The 27801-nt window shown below is 41.1% G+C and overlaps 1 protein-coding gene across 1 annotated transcript in view; it reads right to left on the bottom strand.

Annotated features, from left to right (window-relative positions):
- LOC140534579 (tyrosine 3-monooxygenase-like) overlaps positions 1-27801 on the bottom strand; it is a 70767-nt gene that overhangs the window by 11718 nt on the left and 31248 nt on the right. The window contains exons 8-11 of the mRNA XM_072655753.1: positions 20338-20473; positions 14922-14991; positions 14098-14154; positions 8440-8535 (exon numbers count right to left, since the gene is read on the bottom strand). Of these exons, the coding sequence (XP_072511854.1) occupies positions 8440-8535; positions 14098-14154; positions 14922-14991; positions 20338-20473 (359 nt within the window). The remainder of the gene's footprint in view (positions 1-8439; positions 8536-14097; positions 14155-14921; positions 14992-20337; positions 20474-27801) is intronic.

Here is a 27801-nt window from a genome sequence, read left to right on the forward strand (position 1 = left end):
AGTGTCTGAGGTCAGATTTGAATTCAAGTCTTCCTCCAGGCCTGGAACTCTATCCATTGTGCTACCTGACTGCCCTCAGCATGGTTTAGGGTATTCAATTTCTGAGCATAAGTGAGGATTGAATATTATATTATTATCAATATTTTTAGGGAATCATAATAGAGATGGAGAAGACCTCAAACACCATCCAGTTCAATCCTCTCATTTTACAAATAAGAAAAGTGAGTTTCAGGAAGATTCAATAACTTACCCAAGGTCACAAAGGCTATAAATGTCAAGGAGAGAATTAAATCCAGGTCCTCTAACTACAGATATTCTACTTGGAAAGGGAAGGGGAAAGGATACTAGATTGGCATAATGCTGGGCTTGGAGTCAGGAAGACCTGAGTTCAAATCTAACCTCAGACATTTACTAGCTGTGTGACCCTGAGCAAGTCACTTAATCTTTGTCTGCCTCAGTTTCCCAATCTGCAAAATGGGAATAATAGCACTTACCTCCCAGGGTTACAGCACCAAATGAGATAATATCTGTAAAAAGTGCTGGACACAGTGCCTAGCACTAATGGGCACTATGTAATGCTTATTCCCTTCCTTTCTTAGGAGCAGAGAGAACTAGAAGGATTTTTCTCAGTCTTCTGGTTTAACTCTCTTATTATATGAATAAGGGAGCTCAGTCCCAGAGAGCGTGACTTGGCCAAGGTCACATAAGTAGTAAGTGAAAGAGGCAAGATTCAAATCCAGTATAAATTTGATTTTTTGGTTGTTGTGAGCTTTTAGTCTAAATCCCTTGCTTTCCTGAGGAATTTGGTATCAAGACCCCTCAGAATCAAATCTATCCAAATGCTAAATATTTCCCCTTCTTCCTCCTCCTCTTTCTTCTTCTTCTTCTTCTTCTTCTTCTTCCTCTTCCTCTTCTTATTCCTCCTCCTTCCTCCTCCTCCTCCTCATCTTCCTCTTCTTTTTCTTCCTCTTCTTCTTCTTCTTTCTCTTCTTCTTCTTCTTCTTCTTCTTCTTCTTCTTCTTCTTCTTCTCCTTTCTTTTTTAATTGCATGAAGGAAATTCAGAGTGACTTGGACTCTTGAATGAAGCCTTCTGTAGCCCCCTATAATATTTTTGGGTCCAAGAAACAGGACCATGTTATTGGTAAAACTGTAGAATAAGGTCCAATTGGTCCTCCCAGTGATCAGCCCCCATTGGATGTGGTCCAACTCCCCAGCTGTTTCATCCTAAGATCGGCTCAATGGGGCATGTTTATCTCAAGGCCCCAGTGTATTAATAATCTGTAGAAAGCAATGACCACAGCCATGGTATTTAAAGACCCATGAAGCCCTGGAGGCAACATTGGGTGACTCACCCAACTATAGGTTCCAAGGCTCTACTCTGCTCCAAATAGAGCATGGCTATGGCTACAGCTTGCCAAGAGTGAACTACAGGTCATTAGCTTTTACTCTATGGAGACATGAGGCCAGGCTGGTGTTAAAAGGACATGATAAAGAGTATTTGACAGCAATGGCTAAAATAAAGTAAAATTAAGGTGGAAATAGAGACTCTCCCTGGGACTTTGCACATGCAGTTGAAACATGAAAAGAAAAGAAAATCTTAGCCTCTTGCTTTAGATGGACTGGAATCTGACAAGGACTTATTACTTTAGAAACATTTTCTAGAGGTTTGGTTACGTTGCTTAGATTCTCCCAGTGTGGTGATGAACCTTTCCTGCACATTTTCTGATCTGATTTGCATTTGCATGTGGCTTACATTACTCTGTGAAAGTGTGTGTGTGTGTGTGTGTGTATGTGTGTGTGTGTGTGTGTGTGTGTGTGTGTGTGTGTGTGTGTGTGTGTATGTTAAGAAAGAGACAGACAGGGTAAAACAGAGACATAGAGTGGAGGGGGAGCAAGCTACAAATACAAAAGCTTAGGGAAAACAGGAAATGAGGAAGGGGAAAAGGAAGAGGAGGATAGGGGTTGTGTAGAGAGAAAGAAGGATTGTGGGGAGCAGGCTCATGTCAGGAAAGGGATGGGATAAGGAAACATAGCCCTCATTACTTTTCAGGAAACTACCCCAAGTTAAAGATACTTTGTGGGGCTACAGATACTCAAAATAATGATTCATGAATTCCCCACTGGCATGTTTCTTTTTAACAGAGAATGCTAGTAGTTCAAAGTAAGGCCATTTAATGGCACAGTTTAGTTAAGAAAAGTAGCAAAGGGATATTTCCCCCATAAAGTTGGGGAACTCTCTCCCACAGATTCACATGCCATCTATGAGAGGAATGGAGATGCACAGGAATCATATAGAGGAGACAAACATGGAGGAACTATATGAGATCAGGAAAATAACATGAAGAAGCAATTTATGTCTCTGACAATGCAGAGCTATTAGTATCTCCTAATAATGTCATCATGCTGATCTTGAGGGTTCCTTGCATTGGTGTTTTATGGTCCTGCTCCCCAACTGGGTATCATTACATCTATGGTGCTTCTCACCTCTTTCTTGAGCTTCTCTTGCTGCTGCTGTTACCAACAGGGCTTTAGCTAGGTTCCCATCAGCTGAGGAGTGGGATCTGTCATTTTTCTTCTGGCTTAGAACCCAGAGATAGTTCTGGGTATAATTTTCTACCTCCTTCCTCCATAAGATTTTGCAAACAATTTCATATTCTAAATTGATGTGTCTTTTGGTTGCCATCTCTCTCTATTTGGGAAGCAGGTCAAGTAGTTATTGGCTAAGATGATTTCTAATTTCTTTCAGTTCCCATTTGTAGCAACTGATACATATTGTAGGAAATGGTGATAATATCAGTGTCTGTTCTTTTATCCATTTCCTGTGTTCCAGAATCAACTTATTTAAATGGTCAGGTTAAGTTTGACTCAATTGCAGACCATAAGTTCTTCTTTCTTTTAATTTGTCATTCACTTTTCTTTAACAAGTAGTTGTGTGCAGCTCACTATACACAGATAGCTGATTTGACCACCAATGACTAGTTATTTTATATCTCCTAAAAATAACCAACTTTCTTTTTTGTGAAGTAATTTGGTGACTACCATGACCAGTACTCTCTGACTCTCTTCTTGAAGGAAATATTCCTGATATGTTGATGTGAGGCTTCTGAATAAAGTACAAGCCTTTGCCTCCTCTTGTTTCTTATACTTGAACTATGCTTTCCAACATTTAGTCCTTAACACCGCCAAAAGGCTCAACATCGTAAATGAATATGGTTTTATCAATGGAAGTGACACTAAAGAAGATGCATTATATAATCTACCTTGCCACTATGACCTAAGGTTTACTGTCCCTTTCCCTTTGCTCTACAGTTGGAATCTCTGATGCATGCTGCCATCTCCATTACTTGAAGGCAGGATGAATTAAAGTATATGCAGACTTAAGTTTTAGACTTCTTCCTACCACCCCATTCTCTGTAATAGGTATTGATGTCTTGGCTGCAGTTTATCTTCACGGTAGTTTGTTTGTTTGTTTTCTTCTTTATTTTTTTTGCTTGTTTTAGCAAATGCCTGTCACGAGTTTTACAACATCAGTTGATTCAGCTTCCAGTGAAATGATGCTTCTCATTTTATTTGGATTCACAATAAAGCTAAGGCTGTCAAATCACTTATGTGCCTCTCCCAGAGAATCACTGAACCATCCTTCCATTTAGCTGTACCTTCTGTAGATCCTCCAGTTTCATTCCTAGCAAGAATTTTAAGGATGATAAGATTCATTTTCTCCAATGGATTTTCCACTTGTTATTCTCTGCACAACTTCATATTTAGAGTATCAGTGGTTTTGTGGGCAGCCTAGAAATTATGCATATCTTAGCATCCTCTACTCCTCCTTTCCACTGATTTGTCAGTATCACTGAGGAAACATAAGAGGGAGGATATTTTGTATTTTTCTTTGTTTTATGAGTGGCTCTGGCCAGAGAATTCTTCATCACCAAATATCCAGCCTAATGGAGACAATCATTTTCATATTTAACTCTCTTGGCCTCAGGAAGCATAGATATTCTGTTACCATGATGGTAGCTGAAGTATTTCCAGGTTAGTGGAGCCAGTCTGAGCTTACACTCCTTGAGGATAGCCTTTGAGAACCAGGACCACCTCTTTACCATGATGAGAGATCAGCATAGAACTCTGGAAGGGAATTCTACATTAAGTATGTAGGATCATTGAATCAAGATTAAAACTGAGAGACCTCAGAGTCCATCGAGCTCATTTTATAGCTGAACAAAGAGCTTCAGAGAGATTAAGAGATTTGCTTAGGATGCCATACCTTGTAAGTATTTGAAGCAAGATTCAAATTTATATCTTTTTGACTCCCAGTCCAGCATTCAGCCAATGCCTTCATTTCCATTTGAACAGCAACCTTGTGTTCATCATTTGTACGTCTTATCCAGTAATAAATTCTGTACTGGACTTTGCACAGCAACTTTACAATGGCTCTAGGATCTCATTCATATGAACAATCTCTCCGTTGCTGGAGACTGTGACTTATGCATACTTTGGGGGACCCCTTTTGAGATTTGGTGATCCTATGATTTACATTATATTTGGAATACTGACCACATGATTTGGCTGGCTCCTGTTCTCACCTTGGGCAAGTCATTTAAGCTTTATGGGCCTCATTTTCCCCATCTGTAAAGTGAGAGGGTTGAATTAAATGGCCTCTAAGGTAACTTTCAGTTATAGATCTAGGATCTCATGAATGGAAGCTCAGAGAAGAGAACCAAGGATAAGTCATTTCACCTCCTTCAGTCTCATTTTCCTCATCTGTAAAGCAATCCTGAATCACTTTCCTTCCTGATCTAGAGCCATGATCCAATAACTTTTGGCTTTAATTGAATTGTAAGGAGTTTATTGTATGTTCATCTTTCATTGCCGAAGAAGACCATGCCATCAGAGAAATGATAATATGACTTCCAGTTGATTTTGTTTTGAGTGAGGGAGGGCTGTGCAGATCACCAGCCTCACTTCTCCAGAGCCATCTGAATCCAGTGACCAGATATTCATCAGGATGACTAGAGATGACCCAGATGAGGCAATTGGGGTTGCCCAAGGTCACAGTGAGTGTCAAGTGTCTGAGGTGAGATCTGAACTCAGGTCCTCCTGACTCTTACACTGGTGCTCTATCCACTGCACTACCTAGCTGCTCCAATGAGTTTATTATTAATTAATCAATCAGTGAAACATATCAATCAGTTAACATTCATTTCATACCTACTATGTGCCAAACACTATCTGTAATCCTTTTCAAGTCATTTAATCTTAGTCTTACCATCTAGACAAAGGGTGTCTTTTACCTTACATTACAATGGACATTCCCATTTTAAGAAAAACTCTTTCATTTCAGCTCATACTCTTGGCAATGATTCTCTTCTATCCCATCAGTTCACAGGGTTGTGATTCTGAGCTATTTTTATTCAAAATATAAAACTCCTTTCAGTTAACTGAAGTTTTTATAAGGAATTAGAGTGAACTCTCAGTGAAACTGTGATGGAGGCAGCCAGGAGCTTCAGACTCCACTTCTTGTCATGGAGTGCTAGTAAATGTTTTAACAACTGGCTCTCAGGGGGAAAATGTATGCATGACCCATTTAAATAGTTCACTTTAACCTGAATTACTAACACTTTCTCTATCTCTTTCTTAAGCCTAGAAATCAACAAAACAATAAATCACCCCCTGATTTGTAGTGGTTTCCTATTCCTGAGGTACAAATGCTCACACTGAAAATTTAGCAATCCATTCCAGCCAGTAGGTCCAGCTTTAGGCCATGAGTACCCTCATCACTTACAAAAATCTGCCTTTTGGAAAGTTTTTATAGCAATCATTTGCACCTTAGTATTAATTGAAGCTATGGTATGAAAATTCTTCATTGGGAATTCCTTGTACCAATAAAATTACGGGTCCTGCCCTCATCCCTCTCATTATTACTTTTCTCAGTCCCTGCTTGATAAGTATTATTTCTAAAGTTTTGGATAGGAGAGGAAGAGTAGGCTATTCTTTATTCCTTTTGGAAATTCAACAGGGCTTTGAAAGGTCTCACACTGATCCCTGACATTAACACCTAGATTTAAAAGCTATATTCTCCTGGTAATGTCACATGGCTATAAATCATGGGATATCAGAAACTATGGAAAACCCAAAATTAGAGGTGAACCAATTAAATGGAAAGATGCCAGTGGGTATAAGTGGGCAGGGTAATCCCACCAATGACATGTTAGCAAGAGTCAGCACACAATACATCAGAACAGAAACATATGATTTAAAAAAGAAGGTAGTCTCTTGTTCCATTCCACTTAACTCAATTCAACAAATATTTGCTACACAGCTACCCTGCATAAATGCTGTGGGTTAGGTCAGGCGGATACAAGGGCAAAAACAAACAAACAAACAGCTTTTACTTCTTCCATAGGTAGTTTCCGTGTCTAATTCTCAGCTGTACGGGTACCCATCTAGACCTAGGCCTCCAACAGGTTGGATCAATTCTCTATTGAGAGTTTATGGAAGGACATGAATAAAAATCACATAGGGTAAGAAAACATGGATGGGTTACACTGTCTAACACCAGTGGGTATCAAGGCTTGTAGGAGTGTCTCTCACCCTTTACCTCCTTGAGTCTTGATTTTATCATTTTCCAAATAAAATATTTGGATGAGATGAAAAGAGAACACATCCCCTTTAAGAGGCTACACGATTTAATACTTTGAAATACTTTCCCTATCTTTCTTACTCTTTGTTACAAGGGAGCAAAGGCTATGCCATTTAGTGTAGTGCTGTCAAATTAAAATGGAAATAAGGCCCTTAAATCATCTTTAAGGATCCCAGAGGGTCTTATATTGACTTGGAAGACCTCACACTAGTATTGCCTGTGTTTTTATTGTATCTCTTTATTTTGTCAAATGTTTCCTAACTCAAGTTTAATCCAGCAACTGCAGCATGTTTGACACCTCTGCTATAGAGAATAGAGAGCTGGCCTTGAAGCCAGGAAGACCCAAGTTCAAGTCCTTCCCCTGACACATACTTGGCTATAAGACTCTGGGGAGTTAAATTAACTTTTAACTATTCTAGACAACTTTCTATAAGTTGCAGAAAATATTCCAGCCAACATTAATAGAGTGAGTTCTCCAAACCAATGAAATCTTAGGTCTGATCTCCATATAATCACCATCATAATAATACTTTAAGGTTTGGGAAAAAAAGGCAGCTAGGTGGTGCACTGGATAGAGCACTGGGCCTGGAGTTCATGTCTGAGTTCAAGTTTTGCCTCAGACACTTACTAGCTGGGTGACCCTGGGCAAGTCACTTAACCCTGCTTACCTCAGTTTCTTCATCTGTATAATGAGCTATAGAAGGAAATGGCAAACCACTCCAGTGTCTTTGCCAAGAAAACCCCAAATTGGGTCATAAAGAGTCAGGCTTGACTAAAAGTGGCTAAATAGCACTATGAACAACAAAGGTTTGTAAAGTACTTTAACTATGTAGAGTTGATTCTCATAACAGCCTTGGGCAATAGATGCAATTATTATCCTCATTTTACAGAAAAGGAAATTAAGGCTGAGAGCTAGTCAACCAGCCTCTAGATATCTCAGGTAAGATTCAAACTCACTTCTTGCTAAGTCCAAGCTTAGCCCTCTATCTACTTATGCCTCCTATAAGGAATGGCCTTCTGGAAGAGGAAGGAGAGGGATGCATTTCAAAATGTAGGTGATGTAGAAAGAAATACTAGCACTACAAATTGATATTTTTTTAAATAAAAGAAAAACATCCACTCTTGGGTCCTCTGGGAACTCCTCTCTGATTGGGCTTGGCTAAGTGGCCAGCTTCATTCCCAGTACAGTAATTCTAAAAAGAAAGATTACAAACATCCCCTTGTGTTTTCTGACCCTCTCCATTCTCTTGTACATAATGCCAAGACCTTGAGAAATAAGATAAGGGCCTCAGGGAAATCTAGTCCTTCACCGGCAAGAGAATAAACACAGACATTCCAGATTAGAATTGGTCTGTGGCTTTCCAGAACTTTTGAATTCAGAGATTTTTGGACAAAATCATTTGCTATTCAATGACATTTGTTAACAGTAATGAGGGCAGCTGCTTGGAGCTTTGTCTTTCCTGACATGTAAAAATGAACGTCCACTTTAGCACACTTCTCACCACTACCTCCATCTAGTTTCCAAAATGGCAGTTTTTAGCAGGCTCCACACTGCCCTCTAGTGGAAAAATGTAGGCCAGGTAGAGCTGAAAAGAATCTGGAGAAGGGGCAGTCACTGATTTGAAGGAATGTGAATGTGTGAATGAGTGGGTGAATGAAAACTATTGAATGAAATAATAATGACTATCGAATAATAAATGAATGTTTGAATGACGCGTCTATTGGTGATGAATGATGGGAGAAGCTGAGGACTCAGGAATGATGAAGGACTCTTTGACCAGATAGAGGACACACTTACCATTAGCTCCCCATAGGATGAAAGAAGACCAGCTCCATAAGCCTTGGTGGTCCCATTCTGTTTGCAGAGACCAAACTCCACAGTGAACCAATAGAGCTGATCATGCAAAAGAGAAAAAGGAAATAGAACCAAACATTTCAGGAATAGAATTATAGAATGGGAAGATCCCATGAGATTTTGAAAGATCATTGCAGTTGGAAATGATCCTTTCCATTTCTGTGAGTATTTTCCCCCTTTTTTGTTTGACCTCTCCCATGTACTCATCATACTATAGAGAGAGTGTGGTATAATGGATAAAGTGCTAGACCAGGAAGACCTTGCTAAGTTCAAATCCTCCTCCAGACTCTCCCCAGTTGTGTGACCCTGGCCAAGTTACTTGATCTTACTCTGGGCCTCTGTTTCCTTCTCTGTAAAAACAGGAGATTGGACTAGATGACCCTCTCAGGTCCTTTCTAGGTCCAAAACCATAACTGGACCTATTATTTCATTGTTGGAGGGAACTTCTAAATTAGGAAAAGCCCTTTACCTATTGAAGTTTATACCCTTAGTTCCATGGAGGGATGGATCACTTAGAAGTTAGGTGATTTGTCCAGGAGTACACAGATGTTATGTGTCAGAGATGGGACAGTCCTGTGCATAGTAAGTGCCTGGTAAATGATTATATAGTCAGATTGACTAGAATCAAGCTCTCCCCCAGAGAGCTGCCTCCAGAGCAGCATGCTTTCCTCACTGTTCCCATGTTTACCTAACCCCCAGAATTGGGCTTACTCCCCAGCCCCCTTTTCTCAAGCCCACTCACTCTTCAAGGTCTGGCCTCAATCCTGCTTCCTCTGTGAAATCTTTCCTGACGGCTCCAGTCCACAACGATATCTCACTACACATGCACCAAGTGCAATAATTGTAGCTGACATTTATAGAGCATCTGTAAAAATGAGGAGTTTGGTCCAGATGGTCTAAGGGTGCTTCCGTGTCTAACCAGCATTCTGTCTCTCTTTGGGTTTGATTTTTAGACCATTCAGTGGCAGTGTGGAAGAGAATCGGCTCTTAGCTAACTTGGAAGAGCCTTTTCTGCTCAGAGATGTCTGGTCAGACTTCAGAATAACTGAGTGGGTCTTTCTAAATCTGCCTCTAACTCCCCTCTACAAAATAAAATGAGGCCTAATAAGTCAAAGGGGGTTGACTTAAGTTGACATTTTGTTCTGAGGTTCACGAGTGAGGAGGCAGGATTGACTAGAGGAAAGAATATCAGTTGAGAGTCACAGAGTGTCTGGTTCAAAGTTCCAGCTTCCTGGCTATAACCCAATCATCTCTCATCTCTGTGCCTCAGCTGTGCCATCTGTACAATGAATATAATAATCCTGGCATCGTTCCCATCACTAGTTTGTTGTGAGTAAAATGTTATATACATATGAGCCAGTGTTATTTGGCACAACTAGACTTCTGTAGCAAAGGAAATGCAAAATAATCCCATCAGAGTACAATCAGACTTTCATCTGGAAAAAAAAAAAACTAGAATACCCAAATAGCATTTTTCTTACTGAATAAATGCAAAGATGGTAGGAAATATGAAACCTAGGTCAGGTATTCATGACCTTGACTGGAGTGAAGAGTTGGATAGCTTGGAAGATTGGGGATCTCTATTAGTAATTATTGGGTAGTTAGATGGTTCAGTGGATAGAGCACAGCATCTGGAGTCAGGAAGACTCATCTTCTTGAGTTAGAATCTGACCTCAGGCATTTACTAGCTGTACGACCCTGGGCACATCACTTAATCCTATTTACCTCAGTTTCTTTATCTGTAATATGAGCTGGAGAAGGAAATGGCAAACCACTCCAATATGCCAAGAAAATCCCAAATTGGGTCATGAAGAGTTGGACATGACTGCAATGACTAAACCACAAAGTTAGTGATGTGGGGTCATGGAATGAGTTACGAATTTGGTGTTCAAATCTTATCTCCAACTCTTTTATGTGACCTTGGACAAGTCATATCACTTTCCTGGGCCTCAGTTTTCTCATCTGTAAAATGAGGGTATTTGATTTGATGACCTCTCAGGTCCCTCCCAGCTCTCAATCTACAAATTTTAATGTTTTCATTTCATTATCAATTCTTATTATGGAATTGTAGGTCTAAATCTAGGAGGCGTGTCTATGAAGAACCTGAAAGGTTATATCACCTTCTACAGGAAGCCTTCCCCAGCCCTTCTTCATTCTAGTGTCTTCTCTGTTATTTCCTACTTATCTAGGTGGCAGAGTGGATAGGGTGCCAGGCTCAAAGTCAGGAAGACTCATCTTTCTGAATTAAAATCTGACCTCATACACGTGCTAGATGTGTGACCCTGGGCAAGTCACTTTACCCTGTTTGCTTTAGTTTCCTCATCTGTAAAAGGACTAGGAGAAGGAAATGGCAAACCACTCTAGTATCTATGCAAAAAAAACCCAACAACTCCAAAATGAGGCCATGAAGAGTTGAACACACCTGAAAAAATGACTGCACAACAAATTTGTCCTACAAATAGCTTGCTTTGTATATGTTTGTTTCTCTGTTGTTTCCCCCTTTAGGATTTAACCTCCTTGAGGGCAGGGACTGACTTTTGCAATGATTAACACACTGCCTGTCACAGTAGGTTCTTAATAAATGTTTACTGAATTGAATTGAAAGAGTCACTGACTTGTCCAAGGCCAAGCAGATGATTCATAGGTTCATGGATCTAGAGCCAGAGTGAATCTTAAAGGTCACCTGATCCAACACTCATTTTAACGGACAACGAAACATATTGATTGAGATGAAGTCCCTTGCTCCATATCACATAGATGGTAAAACTACACTAGGTAGCTAGGCAGTGTGGGTCTGGGCCAGTCAGAAGGACCTGAGTTCAAATCTTCATTTGGACATGAGCTGTGCAACTCTGAGAGAGGGTAACTTAACCCCTCAGTTTCCACTGCAGACCTATTTGTATACTAACACACTTATGGGGTATTGTGGTAATGTGGTGTTACATGCAGCCTCTGAGTCGAGAAGACCTGGGTTCAAGCCTAAACTCTAACACATACTTACTGTGTAACTTGGAGCAATCCATCCAATTTTCCAGTGACCTCCAAGCAACTCACTCAAATTGTAAGATACAGAGAGGTCATCCGTCTGCATTGGTGGAGGTCATTTCCTTAATTGGGAGTTCTCTATGTTAATGCCATTGCAGGTTTGGTCCCTATCCCTATGTATTTACATTTGCTCCCCTCTCAAACACATAGAGATGATTTTAAATATCTCATGGACAGGGATGATTTCATTTTTGCCTTTTCTATTTCTAGATCCCAGCACCATGCCTGGTATATAGTAGGCACTTAATAATTGCTTGTTACTTGATCATTTTCTTCCCTTGCCTATACTATGCCAGGGGCATGAAGGCCTCCAGCTCTATTGCTAACCAAAACCTCATTTCTCTGAGTTAAAGTTTACTGCCAGCAAATTCATTTGGGAGATTTGAGACTCAGGTCACACAGGATGTCTTGTACTTGATGGAATGGGAGGCCCAGCGGCAGGCTCACATTTCTTGCCTTTAGTCCTGGGCCAGGCTTATGGCTCTAGAGACAGGGCAGCGAGGTTTTTCCTGTTGGAGGCTGTCTCTTCTGGGTGCCAGGAAAACAGAGTACCACAGAGGAGCTCCATCCAAGAAGCCCCACGGGAGCCCTCTGTTGTAGCAGAGTTGTGAGTTGCTAGGTCGGGGATGACCTCGTGGAAGCGGGGAACTGATGGCCGCTGGCATTGCTCATAGAGCTCCTAAATGAGTTGATTGGACTAGGGAGGGTAGAGAGGGAGGGAGGAGGGGAGAAGTTCATCTCTCCAGACTTTTCTACAGGGTCTGGCAAATCTCCTGTAAGGACTGCCATAGCACAGACCTCATATAAGGTAGGCCCAGCTGCAAACATGGAACGGCTTGGTCAGAACAGATGGCTGAGCTGTGTGGGAGAGTGCAAGTCATCAAATAGCACTTACTGAAGGTAATGTACAGTGTTTCTTAATAACAACTTAAAAAAAAGCCCTCTCCACCTGCCTCCAAGCAGCAAGAATGCCAAGTCTGTGTAACTAGGGAAGCATCCATTACACTGGAAACTTGTCTGATACTTCTGACTTGAATTCCAGGTCCTAGAATTGTGGTCCCTAGTGAGAGCTGGCTGGGATATCTCAGCATGCACTTGGTCGGTGATGTCAGTGACACCTTGGATCCCCAGTAGAGGCTAAACCTCACTTGACTCATAGTGTACGTCACTTACACTCCCTAGCTGAGTGACTTTGAGAAAGTAATCTCACCTCCCTAGACCTCAGTTTCTTTTTCTGTAGAACAAAGGGGGTGCACTTCCTGGCCTTTGAGGTCCATTCCAACTCCAAATGTATGATCCTATAATCCTAGGTCACTTAATTTCACCTTATCTGTTAAAAAAAAGTTGGAGGCAGGAGTTGGACTCAATGGCATCTGAGATCCCAATCAATTCTAAATCTCTGTTTCTAAGGTCCTGCTTGTTTGCTAGAACAAATGAGAGGTCATCTGATAAGAAAATGAGCTAGAGTTAGCTCAAAGGCAGGGCTAGGGGCGCTTTTGTGGGCCTCAGTTTCCTCATCTATAGAATGGGAAGTTTGATGCCCTCTGAAACCCCTTCTTGTTCTAGCCCTATGATCAATCCTATGATAGGTTTCTCCCGACACTAGCATTCTATGTTCTATTGTGCCTTCCAGCTCTGGGGTTCTATGTTCTATAAGGATGTATTCTTGGTTCTCCTCTCACCCCCAAACAACTCTTTTTAGCCCAGTGATCTGTAGGTCATTGGTTATCAGCCAGACTGAGTGAGAACATGTGGCTGGATCAGCCAATATCCATCACTTTCTGAAAAACAACTCAAGCATGTCTCTTGCTTAGAGTGAGTCAGTGACTTTATCCATCAATCCACAAAGATGTATTTAGCACTTAGGTTCCTGGAGCATAGATTTGGAACTGGAAGCGACTTCAGAGGGCATATAGTCTAACCCTCTCATTTTTCAGAGTCACACAACTCAGAAGTATCTGAGCTGGGCTTTGAACTCAGTCTTTCTGACTCCACGTCCAGTATTCTATTTATGCTATTGGTGGGGAGGGGGGTGAGGTGGGGAGGCTATGAATTCATTAATTATGAATTTTAAAATAATTAACAATCATAAACATTTCACTATACCAAAAAAGTTAATATATGAAGAACTAAAGGAAAAAAGTATATGCTAGTGTATGTATGTGTGTGTACATGTGTATCTATTAACCCAAAAAAGGATATTAAGAAATGAGTTCAAATCTCACATCAGACACTTACTACCTGTATGACCTTGGAAAACTCATCTATAAATGGACTCTGGAACCATCTCCAGTCATCCTAATCTATATCTGGCCACTGGACCCAGATGGCTCCAAATGAGAAAGTGAGCCTAGTGACCTTGCATAGCCCTGCTTCACTTAAATCAAATTGCAAGGACCTGATGTCATGGTCCTCTTCAAGAATGAAGGATAAATCAAACTATATAAATGGATCCATTGACCTGTAAGGTCCTTTTCACTTCCCAGTCTATAGTCACATGAGCTTTCTCTTTCTATACATAGATGAGTCAACTAGAAATGTGTAATTCCTACTTACTGTGGCCAGTTTTTCAATGTCAGTGTCACACGATCCAAGTGAGGCAAGTCCAATATCCTGGAAGAAGGCAAAAGAAATAGAGTTTATCTTTTTTTAAGGATCTCTTCATATGGCTTTTCTGTTCTAAATTTCTAGTTGCCAATTCAATTCTGAGAATATTCCAATTTATATACCCAAATTATGACTGGTCTGGTCTGATCTGGTGTGGTTAGTGTTGACTGGGGCTGGGTGGGGGCAGGAAGGGGGAAAGTCTGGTAATACAAAGAATGGCAATGAGTCATACTCAATCCATGTTGTACTGATTATTAAAATGAAATTTGAGGGAACACATATGACTGAAATGAAATCACAATCATTTAATGGCACTCAGTATCCCCATCTATAAAATAAAAGAGATTAGATGAATTCCAAAGTCCCTTCTAAGCTATAACATTTTTCCCTATGAGATTCCTTTAATTTACGACACAGTGTAAAGACCATCCCAGTTTTGACATTGTCTGTTCTAAAGTCCCTCATAGGTCTGAAAATCCATGTCCTAAGGATGCTCCGAGCTTTGACATTCTAAGGTCCCATCTTAGCTCTGAAATTCCTTGGTCCAAGGTTCCTTCCAGCTCTGATATTCTATGATCTAAGGCCCCTGTCAGCTCCAAATCTTCATTTTATTTATTCTAACATAAAGATGCTAGTGGTCCTTCCTCCTCTCACATCCTGTGATTCTGCATTTGATTCTTCTAATTCTTGTTTTTGAAGTTAACACTCATTTTTAACTGGTATATAAGAACCAACACCAGTTGGTAGAGGGGAGGGGGAAAGAATATCATTACCTGTGAGAACTGGGCGAATTCTTTGTTTGCTAGCATTGGAATATGACCCAACAGTTCGTGGCAGCAATCTCTGGAATAACCACATATGAGATGATATATATGATTTAAACACACAAAAAGATGACCATGTAATCAGGTCTTAGGTACATTCTCTACAAAGCAAGATACTGGGTAATTAGACTGTATTTCAACGCCCAACTGAATCTGTGATCTCATCCTTGTGTGCGTGTGTGAGTGTTTATGTACTTCCATTGGGGCAGACCCCTTCCCAGACATGCTTCTTTTTCTGTGCAATCCTTGTAAACATCTTTCCCCAAATGCTACAGGGCAGTGGTCCACTGTTATCTCTTGTTATTATATGACAAGCACACCTTTATTTATTATTATTACATATTTCTTGGGTGATGTCCCTTAAGGCATTTGGTGGAAAGAATGCTATTGTGTAACCAACACAATTTTAAATTATATTATATTTATTTGTGCTATTTTATACACACACAGACACACACCCAACCAAGCCTGGGGAACATGTCCTTTGCCGTCTTTGTAGTCTTTGTATGTCTAGTAAAATGCCTCAGACATAGAAGGTGCTTAATGGAGACTTCCAGCTTGGGAGTCCAAAAGACCTGGGTAGAAGTCCTGCCTTTGTCATACACAGGATATTTGAAACTAAGACTCCACCTCTTATTGACCCAAGCAACCCTTTAAGACATTAAGTTGTGGAAAAATTGGGTAGAGAAGTACGGGATAGAGGAATTCCCCAGAAAAAACTATTATACAAAACACAATCATGCATTCATACACACTGTGCATCCACCTATACACGTATCCATCTATATAAATGTATACAATTAAACAAGGAATGAAATTTATTTGTTGTTTTAATTTTATTCATTGATTTATATTGTGGTTCTTAAAAGGTAGCTCCTATAAGAAGTCCGTTTAAATTTAGATAGTCTTTGAAAGAAAATCTCCAACAACCCAAATCATGGTTATTTTTAGAATCCTTAGTCTGGTTAGAATTAGCTCTTATCATTCTTTCCCTAAGCGACAGCCTGGAGCACAAACAAATTACTGCTCATGGAAATGATCATTCCTCCCTTGCCCCTTCATTTCTATTGTTTGCTTGATTTTAAACAGCGCCCCTACCCTGTACCACTGAGTGAAATATATATTTTACTTCTTAAGCCAGATTGTGAAAACAATGTTGCCAGAGTTTTGCAACATCCCTTGGGCTAACCAGAGGTCCCCTGGGTTCCACAGAACCAGGACTGGGAATCAGAGCTCCAGTCAGCAGGTCTAGAATGCCCAATGATCAGCAAGCAACCTCATGGCCAAGGACAGAAGGGTGACTCCTCTCTGAACCACAGTGTACAGAATCTGTACACATGAAGCCTTGGAGTATAGGCTGTGGTCTGCTTCGCTGCCAGAGAGACTCTGAAAGAATGTAGAGAAGAGGAAATGAGTCTTTGGTGCCTCCACTCTGACTCCCTTTGGAGAGTTTACTCCTCCCTGTGGGAGCATCTGACTTCTAGGTTCCCAGTGTCCTTCAGTTAGCAAAAGCTGTTCTTAGGAAAGGAACTAAAATGATTGTAAATTTAATTTAATTTTTTGACTCTCTGAAGAGACATTTTCACTTTAAATTTCACCTCCAAAAAAAAAATTCACCTCCAACTGGCAAATAAAAAGCATTGCCCTCACTTAGCATTTCAAGCATCAGGGAATTCATAGGCTAGTGCAGAGGAGGAGAAAGGGTTGGTATATGAGATGGTGGTAGAGGATCATCCTTGAGTCCTTGAAATAAAACTGTAGGTGGTTACCTAGTCTGCTTATACATAAAAAGACCATTTGGTTCCCATCTTACACACAGCTGCCATAGTGATTCTCCTAAAGGGTACGTCTGATCATGTCAAACACACACACCTCACTCAATAAATTCCAGTGACAGGGGAGGAGCCAAGATGGCAGAGTAGAAAGATACACATATGCTAGCTCCGAACCCACAGCCTATAAAATACCTGTAAAGAAGACCTCCCAACAAATTCGGGAGCAGCACAAGCCACAGAACAATGGAGCAGAGGAGATTTCTGTTCCAGAGAGATGTGAAAAACTGACACGAAAGGTCTGTCGTGCACCAGACCCAGAGCAGAGCCCAGCCCTGCCTTGGCTGCAGGCTCTGAGGAAAGCAGATCTGAGCAGGCTTCAGGGACAGAATCTCCAGCAGCAGTGCAGGTCCCTCCACCCACAGGTGCCAAAGGTCAGTGAGAAGGTCTTCTCAGCTCGCTGAGAGGGCAGCGGGGTGTCACCATAACTCAGGCCCCCTCAGGAGGCAGCAGAGGAGGCAGCAGTGGACTGGGACTCCCAAAGCAGGCAGGAGCTCAGCTCCATTGTTGAAGGTCTCTGCATAACCCCTTTGAGGGAACTGAGCCCGTGAGGTGGCCCTGCCCCCACCTGAGCACCTGAACTTAATCTCACACTGAATAACAGCCCCACCCCCACCCAAAGCCCTGAGGCTGGGAAGCAGCATTAGAATCTCAGACCCCAAGCTCTGGCTGGACAGATCTGGAGGCAAAGTGGGTGAGAAGAGAATACTCAGAAGTCAAGTCACTGGCTGGGAAAATGCCCAGAAAAGGGGGGGGGGAAATGACGATAGAAGGTTACTTTCTTGGTGAACAGGTATTTCCTTCCTTCCTTTCTGATGAGAAAGAACAATGCTTACCATCAGAGAAAGACACAGAAGTCAAGGCTTCTGTATCGCAGCCCACCCAATGGGCTCAGACCATGGAAGAGCTCAAAAAGGATGTTGCAAATCAAGTTAGAGAGGTGGAGGAAAAACTGGGAAGAGAAATGAGAGAGATGAAAGAAAAGCATGAAAAGCAGGTCCACACCCTGCCAAAGGAGACCCAAAAAAGTGCTGAAGAAAATAACACCTTGAAAAATAGGCTAACTCAACTGGCAAAAGACATTCAAAAAGCCAATGAGGAGAAGAATGCTTTCAAAAGCAGAATTAGCCAAATGGAAAAGAAGGTTCAAAAGCTCACTGAAGAAAATAGTTCTTTCAAAATTAGAATGGAACAGATGGAGGCTAATGACTTTATGAGAAACCAAGAAATCACAAAACAAAACCAAAAGAATGAAAAAATGGAAGATAATGTGAAATATCTCATTGGAAAAACAACTGACCTGGAAAATAGATCCAGGAGAGACAATTTAAAAATTATGGGCCTACCTGAAAGCCATGATGAGAAAAAGAGCCTAGACATCATCTTTCATGAAATTATCAAGGAAAACTGCCCTGAGATTTTAGAACCAGAGGGCAAAATAAGTATTCAAGGAATCCACACATCACCACCTGAAAGAGATCCAAAAAGAGAAACTCCTAGGAACATTGTGGCCAAATTCCAGAGTTCCCAGGTCAAGGAGAAAATATCGCAAGCAGCTAGAAAGAAACAATTCAAGTAGTGTGGAAGTACAATCAGGATAACACAAGATCTAGCAGCTTCTACATTAAGGGATCGAAGGGCATGGAATAGGATATTCCAGAAGTCAAAGGAACTAGGACTAAAACCAAGAATCACCTACCCAGCAAAACTGAGTATAATACTTCAGGGGAAAAATTGGTCTTTCAATGAAATAGAGGACTTTCAAGCATTCTTGATGAAAAGACCAGAGCTGAAAATAAAATTTGACTTTCAAACACAAGAATGAAGAGAAGCATGAAAAGGTGAACAGCAAAGAGAAGTCATAGGGGACTTACTAAAGTTGAACTGTTTACATTCCTACATGGAAAGACAATATTTGTAACTCTTGAAACTTTTCAGTATCTGGATAGTGGGTGGGATTACACACACACACTCACACACACACACACACACACACACAGCCCAGAGTGAATTGAATAGGATGGGATCATATCTTTAAAAAAATGAAATTAAGCAGTGAGAGAGAAGTATATTGGGAGGAGAAAGGGAGAAATGGAATGAGGCAAATTATCTCTCATAAAAGAGGCAAGCAAAAGACTTTTTCATGGAGGGAAAAAGAGGGGAGGTGAGAGAAAAACATGAAGTTTACTCTCATCACATTCCACTAAAGAAAGGAATAAAATGCACACTCATTTTGGTATGAAAACCTATCTTACCATATAGGAAAGTGGGGGAGAAGGGGATAAGCAGGGTGGGGGGGATGATGGAAGGGAGGGCAATGGGAGGAGGGAGCAATTTGAAGTCAACACTCATGGGGAGGGACAGGATCAAAAGAGAGAATAGAAGCAATGGGGGGCAGGATAGGATGGAGGGAAATATAGTTAGTCTTATACAACACGACTATTATGGAAGTCATTTGCAAAACTACACAGATATGGCCTATATTGAATTGCTTGCCTTCCAAAGGGAAGGGGTGGGGAGGGAGGGAGGAAGAGAAGTTGGAACTCAAAGTTTTAGGAACAACTGTCAAGTACTGTTCTTGCCACTAGGAAATAAGAAATACAGGTAAAGGGGTATAGAAAGTTATTTGGCCCTACAGGACAAAAGAGAAGATGGAGACAAGGGCAGAGAGGGATGATAGAAGAGAGGGCAGATTGGTGATAGGGGCAATCAGAATGCTCGGTGTTTTGGGGTGTGGGGAGGGGACAAATGGGGAGAAAATTTGGAACCCAAAATTTTGTGAAAATGAATGTTAAAAGTTAAATAAATAAATTTTAAAAAACATTAAAAAATTATTTTTAAAAAGTAAAAAAAACAACTAAAAATAAATTCCAGTGACTCCCTCTAACATCAAATAAAAACTCTTCTGTTCCACATTAATGCACATTATAACCTGATTACTTCCTTTCTTTCCAATCTTTTTACATGTTACTCCCTCCCACAAAGGCCAGTCATACATTACATACCATCTCCCAACTCCATGACTTTGTACTTACTATTTCTCATGCCTGTTATGCTCCCCTTACTCATTGATACCTCTAGGCATTCCTGGGCACTCTTTCCTGGTTCTCCCAGCTGTTAGTGCTGTCCCCTGCAAAGCTGCCTTGTCTGTATCTCATATAGAGAAGTTTTATGTAAGCAGATGTTGTATTGCTCCATTAGAATGCAAACCCTTTAAGAGTAGCCTTATTTTCCTTTTGTCTTTATAGCACCAGCACTTGGCACATGGTAGGTGCTTAATAAATGCTTGTTGACTGGTAGAAGAAATGCCAACCTCTCTACCCTGAATAAGGGAGGAAAGGAGGGACATATTCAGAAACAGATGCAACTTAAAAACCAAAGGCATCAATTAAAAAAAAAAACAGCTTCCTAGTAGAGATTCCATAAACAATGTCTACAGGGTCTGATCCACAGGGAAAAAAAGACAATGAAAGCCATTGCATCAGGCAAACCACAAAACACTACAGGGAGATGATGACCAGAGAGGATCTTACGGTTCTGGAGAATGCATGGCGGAGGAGGAATGTCTGATGTACTGGGTACTCTGGAATACACGGAAGGCCAGACTGGCAAGAAAGTCACGAGGAGACAGGAGTCCTGTGGCTGGTCTCAGTTGAAAACCGGTTCTCTCTGTGTGCCAGGAAGAGAAAGGATGAGATTTCTGAGAGGCTACCAGTCAATTAGGGCAGCCAGGTGGTGCCATAGTGCATAGTACACTGGGCTTAGAATAAGGAAAACACATCTTCCTAAGTTCAAATCTGACCATAGACATTTACTAGCTGTTGCGACCCTGGGCAAGCCACTTAACCCTGTGTGCCTCAGTTTCCTCATCTATAAAATAAGCTGAAGAAAGAAATGGCAAACCACTGCAGTATCTCTGCCCAGAAGACTCTAGACTGGGTCACGAAGAGTCAAACATGACTGAAAAGTGAATGAACAGCAGCAAACCAGTCAATTGTAGAGCCCTGAACCAATCTTTTGGAAGCTCTTTGATAACTTGGCACAGAACCAATTTTTCTTTTTTTCTTTTTATTATTTATTATTTATTTAACTTTTTAACATTCATTTTCACAAAATTTTGGGTTCCAAATTTTCTCCCCTTTTGTCTCCTCCACCCACCCCAAAACACCGAGCATTCTGATTGCCCCTATCACCAATCTGCCCTCTCTTCTATCATCCCTCTCTGCCCTTGTCTCCATCTTCTCTTTTGTCCTGTAGGGCCAAATAACTTTCTATACCCCTTTACCTGTATTTCTTATTTCCTAGTGGCAAGAACAGTACTTGACAGTTGTTCCTAAAACTTTGAGTTCCAACTTCTCTTCCTCCCTCCCTCCCCACCCCTTCCCTTTGGAAGGCAAGCAATTCAATATAGGCCATATCTGTGTAGTTTTGCAAATGACTTCCATAATAGTCGTGTTGTATAAGACTAACTATATTTCCCTCCATCCTATCCTGCCCCCCATTGCTTCTATTCTCTCTTTTGATCCTGTCCCTCCCCATGAGTGTTGACTTCAAATTGCTCCCTCTTCCCATTGCCCTCCCTTCCATCATCCCCCCCACCCTGCTTATCCCCTTCTCCCCCACTTTCCTATATGGTAAGATAGGTTTTCATACCAAAATGAGTGTGCATTTTATTCCTTTCTTTAGTGGAATGTGATGAGAGTAAACTTCATGTTTTTCTCTCACCTCCCCTCTTTTTCCCTCCATGAAAAAGTCTTTTGCTTGCCTCTTTTATGAGAGATAATTTGCCTCATTCCATTTCTCCCTTTCTCCTCCCAATATACTTCTCTCTCACTGCTTAATTTCATTTTTTTAAAGATATGATCCCATCCTATTCAATTCACTCTGGGCTGTGTGTGTGTGTGTGTGTGTGTGTGTGAGTGTGTGTGTGTAATCCCACCCACTATCCAGATACTGAAAAGTTTCAAGAGTTACAAATATTGTCTTTCCATGTAGGAATGTAAACAGTTCAACTTTAGTAAGTCCCCTATGACTTCTCTTTGCTGTTCACCTTTTCATGCTTCTCTTCATTCTTGTGTTTGAAAGTCAAATTTTATTTTCAGCTCTGGTCTTTTCATCAAGAATGCTTGAAAGTCCTCTATTTCATTGAAAGACCAATTTTTCCCCTGAAGTATTATACTCAGTTTTGCTGGGTAGGTGATTCTTGGTTTTAGTCCTAGTTCCTTTGACTTCTGGAATATCCTATTCCATGCCCTTCGATCCCTTAATGTAGAAGCTGCTAGATCTTGTGTTATCCTGATTGTACTTCCACACTACTTGAATTGTTTCTTTCTAGCTGCTTGCGATATTTTCTCCTTGACCTGGGAACTCTGGAATTTGGCCACAATGTTCCTAGGAGTTTCTCTTTTTGGATCTCTTTCAGGTGGTGATGTGTGGATTCCTTGAATACTTATTTTGCCCTCTGGTTCTAAAATCTCAGGGCAGTTTTCCTTGATAATTTCATGAAAGATGATGTCTAGGCTCTTTTTCTCATCATGGCTTTCAGGTAGGCCCATAATTTTTAAATTGTCTCTCCTGGATCTATTTTCCAGGTCAGTTGTTTTTCCAATGAGATATTTCACATTATCTTCCATTTTTTCATTCTTTTGGTTTTGTTTTGTGATTTCTTGGTTTCTCATAAAGTCATTAGCCTCCATCTGTTCCATTCTAATTTTGAAAGAACTATTTTCTTCAGTGAGCTTTTGAACCTTCTTTTCCATTTGGCTAATTCTGCTTTTGAAAGCATTCTTCTCCTCATTGGCTTTTTGAATGTCTTTTGCCAGTTGAGTTAGCCTATTTTTCAAGGTGTTATTTTCTTCAGCACTTTTTTGGGTCTCCTTTGGCAGGGTGTGGACCTGCTTTTCATGCTTTTCTTTCATCTCTCTCATTTCTCTTCCCAGTTTTTCCTCCACCTCTCTAACTTGATTTGCAACATCCTTTTTGAGCTCTTCCATGGTCTGAGCCCATTGGGTGGGCTGCGATACAGAAGCCTTGACTTCTGTGTCTTTCTCTGATGGTAAGCATTGTTCTTTCTCATCAGAAAGGAAGGAAGGAAATACCTGTTCACCAAGAAAGTAACCTTCTATCGTCATTTCCCCCCCCCCCCCTTTTCTGGGCATTTTCCCAGCCAGTGACTTGACTTCTGAGTATTCTCTTCTCACCCACTTTGCCTCCAGATCTGTCCAGCCAGAGCTTGGGGTCTGAGATTCAAATTCTGCTTCCCAGCCTCAGGGCTTTGGGTGGGGGTGGGGCTGTTATTCAGTGTGAGGTTAAGTTCAGGTGCTCAGGTGGGGGCAGGGCCACCTCACGGGCTCAGTTCCCTCAAGGGGTTTATGCAGAGACCTTCAACAATGGAGCTGAGCTCCTGCCTGCTTTGGGAGCCCTGGTCTTCTGCCACCTCTGCTGCTGCCTCCCGAGCGGGCCTGAGTTATGGGGGGACCCAAATCCCCTCTTGGAAAGCCAAGAAAGCCCTCTTACCAACCTTTGGGGTCCATGGGTGGAGGGACCTGCACTGCTGCTGGAGATTCTGTCCCTGAAGCCTGCTCGGATCCGCTCCTCTCAGTGCCACGCAGCCAAGGCAGGGCTGGGCTCAGCTCTGGGTCCGGGGCATGACGGACCTTTTGCCAGAGGTTTTCAGGCCTCTCTGGAACAGAAATCTCCTCTGCTCCATTGTTCTGAGGCTTCTGCTGCTCCAGAATTTGTTGGGAGTTCTTCTTTACAGATATTTTATGGGCTGTGGGTTCGGAGCTACCGTATGTGTGTCTTTCTACTCTGCCATCTTGAGAACCAATTTTTCTAACCCTAAAAAGTGATTGTGCTAGATTCCGAAGTACATAGAGGGCTGGGCTTAGAGTCAGAATGATCTGAGTTTGAATTCCATCTCTATGACTCTAGAAAATCATTTAATATCTCTCTTGCCTCAGTTTTCTCCTCTGTAACATGAAAAGGTAACAGCACCTACTTCACAGGACTGTTGTGAGATTCAGATGAGATAATATTTGTAAAATGTTTTATAAAACTTCAAGCGCTATATAAATGATAACTATTATTATACAAGCAAACAAGGTGAGAAGACAAATCTAAGGAGGATAAATGTAAAGTTTCATACTGGGGTTCAAAAAATCAGCCACACAAACACAAGACAGGATAGGTATGGGTAGACAACAACAGTCCATGTAAAAAAGATTTCAATGGGTATAGTTTTCTCTCCATTAGGTAATGTGTGTGTGTGTGTGTATGTGTGTGTATTTGCCCTTTGTTGCCAAAGAAGACCATGCCATTAGAGAAATAATGACATGACTTACACTTGACTTTGTTTTGAGTGAGGTGTGCAGGTCATCAGCCTCACTTCTCCTCCAGAGCCATCTGAATCCAGAGACCAGATATTCATCAGGATGACTAGAGATGGCCCAAGATGAGGCATTTGGAGTTGAGTGACTTGCCCAAGGTCACACAGCTAGTGAGTGTTAAGTGTCTGAGGTGAGATTTGAACTCAGGTCCTCCTGACTCCTGCACTGGTGCTCTATCCATTGTACCACCTAGCTGCCCCAGGTAATGAGAATTAAACTTAAAAAGTATATCATTCATAATATCCCCCTTTCCCTCCTGAAAGTCAGTTGTTAAATAAACATTTACCAGCATACCCCTGTGTTTATGATCATAGCATATTCTACACCTTGGGATATCATCCTTTTTGGATTTCCACACCTCAAGGAACAAAGAAGATGACTATTTTCTTTGTTTAATCAGGAAATTTTCCATGCTGTCGAAAAGGCTTGTTATTGGTGCCAGTAAGAATAAATATATTCGTGGATGTTCATTTGAAAAGAGGAGGAGGATGAAACTGGGAAAGCAAGGGAGAGGCAAGGTGGTGATGGGGTCAGCAGGAGGGCGAGGAATGATGGGAAGATGGGCATGAACAGAACGATGCCTTCTGGACAAAACTGGAAAAAAAAAAGACTTAACTGGTCCAATTGCATTGTCAGTGTGTACGTAAGGCCTCTCTCTCTCTCTGTCTCTCTCTCTCTCTCTCTCTCTGTCTCTTTCTGTCTCTCTCTCTCCCTCTCTCTGTCTCTGTCTCTCTCTCTGTCTCTTTCTGTCTCTGTCTCTGTCTGTTTCTGTCTCTCTCTGTCTCTGTCTGTCTGTCTCTCTCTCTGTCTCTGTCTCTCTCTGTCTCTGTGTCTCTCTCTCTGCCTAAGAAAACCTTCACAGAAAGAACTAATAAAATAGACTTTTTTTTAATCTAAAAAACTTTGTTGGTAATGAGTTCCAGGTGGGTTTCAGAGTAAATTCCCAAATCAAAATAGTTTCCCTAGAAAGAAACAACTGTGTCTGCTTGTATTTCTGTTAACCCCTGAAAGAGAAAGTCACATTGGAACCTCTGGCATGTCCCATGGACTGGACGGGTGCATCCTCTGTGTTGGGCAGTCCCCAGAAGTCATGTCGTCCCTACTTTGTAGTCATTTCCAGGGACTGTTCCAAATGTTGAGCTGGGTTTTAAATTTACTTTTTGACCTAATTATCTCAGAGATCACTAATCTCTCTATACATGTTGAGGGTAGTGGAGGCCCACTGGGAGGATCTTGCCCGTGACTTTTTCTTCTGATATTTAATAATATCCATTTGATGAGAGAGTAATTAGTTGGCTCATGAGCCAGTGTTATGATCCTGTGCTTTCCATATGCAATGGCAAAATTCAGGCATCACAGTGGAGTTTATTTTAGGAAAGTGTGCTAAGAAATTCATGACTCTGCCTGAAGAAATGATGGGGGCTCAATGAAAACTCCCCATATTGCCTCTTTGGGCAATTAGTTTGTTTGATTATGGTTGAATTTTCTGGCCCAAGCACTGAAACTATCAAAAATATGATAGGGAAAAATAAAATTAAATATCCATTTTAATCTAATCTTTCTTCCAGATAATCACTATGATATAAGGGAAAACAAGTTGGATTTGCTCATAAGACCTGAGTTTGAAGGATGTTGGTTAGTTTTGTTGAAATACTTTAATTTTTTTTTTTGTCTTTCTTTTTCTTTTCATTATTATAATGGATGACTTTAGGGAGGGGAATGGGTATTAGATATGAAGGTGAAATGAAAATAAAAGACATCAATTTAAAACAAAAATATGTAGGTTCCAGTTCCAGTTCTAATACTTATTAGCTGTGTGGAGCTTATGTAAATCACTGTGGTCTTGTAGAAAGGAAGCCTTGTGTTCAAATCTTGCCCCTTGTGTATACTATCTGTGTGAAGGGGAGTAAGCTTATTTAACTTTTGTAAGCCTCAGTTTCTTCATTTATAAAAAAAAAGTGGGGAGGGGAGAATAATAATATCTTCAGTTCCAATCTCACAAGATTTCTCTGGGACTTAAAGGAGATAATGTATGTAAAGACACTTTGTAAACTTCAAAGCACAATGCAAATGCCTGTGATTATCATTATTTTTATGAACTTATAGCCTTAGATTTCTTATCTGTAAAATGAGGGGGTTTACTTTATGACCTCTGAGGTCCCTTTCTAACTCTGGGAAAAGTAAGTTCTAACTTTGTTAGAACTTAAAGTTCTAACTCTGGGAAAGTAAGAAAGGAAAGAGAGAGAGAAAAAGAAAATAGAAAAGAAAAAAAGAAAAAGAGAAAACAAGAAAGGAAGAGAGGGAGTGATGAAGGAAGAAGGGACAAAAAGAAAGAAAGGGAGGGAAGGGGAAAGGAAAGAGAATGAAGGAAGAAAAAGAAAGGAAAGAAATCAGAGTGGAATGGAGGAAGAAAAGGGAAGGAAGGGAAAAAAGGAAGGAAAATAGGAAGGAAAGGAAGAGAGGGAAGGAAAGAAGAACAAAAAATGCAAACAAGCCAGCAAGAGAACTTAATTCCAGCATCCTTATGGAGCCATTATGGACAAAGACATTACTAAACTGTATTAACTCAAGAATATTGACCTGGCTCCTGAACTGGGGGAAGGGAAGACAGACAGGGAAGTGGGACATACTCTAGATAATTTGACAGTGGCTCAGAGAGGCAGCCAACAGAGAATGTGGGAAATCCACCATTTAGGACTAGAAAGACAACTCCCCAGAGTGTTTCCAATCATCCATCAACATCACCAGTATCATTAAGCTTACTTGGGTACCTGTTGTTTCAAGTGCCTTAGGGAAAAACATTGTGCCTTGTTCATTGTGGCATCTAATTCAACAGGGAGTCCCAAAATTTGTACAATTAAAAATACTCAGATGTTTGCTAAATAAACTTGTGTCACAGAACACAAAATGCCAGGGAGCCCAACCAGTCAGGGACCCGGAAATCTCCAACAAATGGCCCCTAAGCATTTCATCAAGGACCTCCAGGGTCTGAGAACCTCCTACCCCCTAAAGCATCTCATTTCATGTCTTGATGGTTCCAGTTATTAAGAAGTCTTTTTTTTTTTTTAAAAACATCAAACCAAAAATAGCCTCTCTGCAGCCTCCAACCACTGCTTCTAGGTCTGACCTCTGGAGCCAGAGAACAAGGATAGCCTTTCCATACTTGAAGATTATGATTGTAGGGGTTGGTTTAGGTCAGTAGTCTTTCAACACACAGAGCAATAAGTTTTGTTTTCACGGTGGGTGTATTCCAGGTGGTGTGCATGTGTGTGTGTGTGTGTGTGTGTGTGTGTATGTGTGTGCATGCCTTCATATATGCTGGGGGGAGGTTGACAGAGAGGGAAACAAGGCTGTGGTGGTAGGTTTTCTCTTTGGCACATGAGTATCTGCACCTCTGGGTGCCTAGTTCTATAATAACGGACCCAAGGGGCCAAAAACTGTCTCGGATGAGGCAATGTTGGATGAGATGACCTCTAAGTTCCTGTCCAGCTCTCTATTTATGATCCCAGTCTTCCCTTCTTCAGGTTAAATATTATTACTACTTTCTCCAACAGCTCTTCACATGACATGGTCTCCAGTCCCCTCAGTACCCTAGCCATACTTTCTGGA

The sequence above is a fragment of the Notamacropus eugenii genome, chromosome 3 (genome assembly GCF_028372415.1).
Source record: "Notamacropus eugenii isolate mMacEug1 chromosome 3, mMacEug1.pri_v2, whole genome shotgun sequence".
NCBI classification, from domain to species: domain Eukaryota; kingdom Metazoa; phylum Chordata; class Mammalia; order Diprotodontia; family Macropodidae; genus Notamacropus; species Notamacropus eugenii.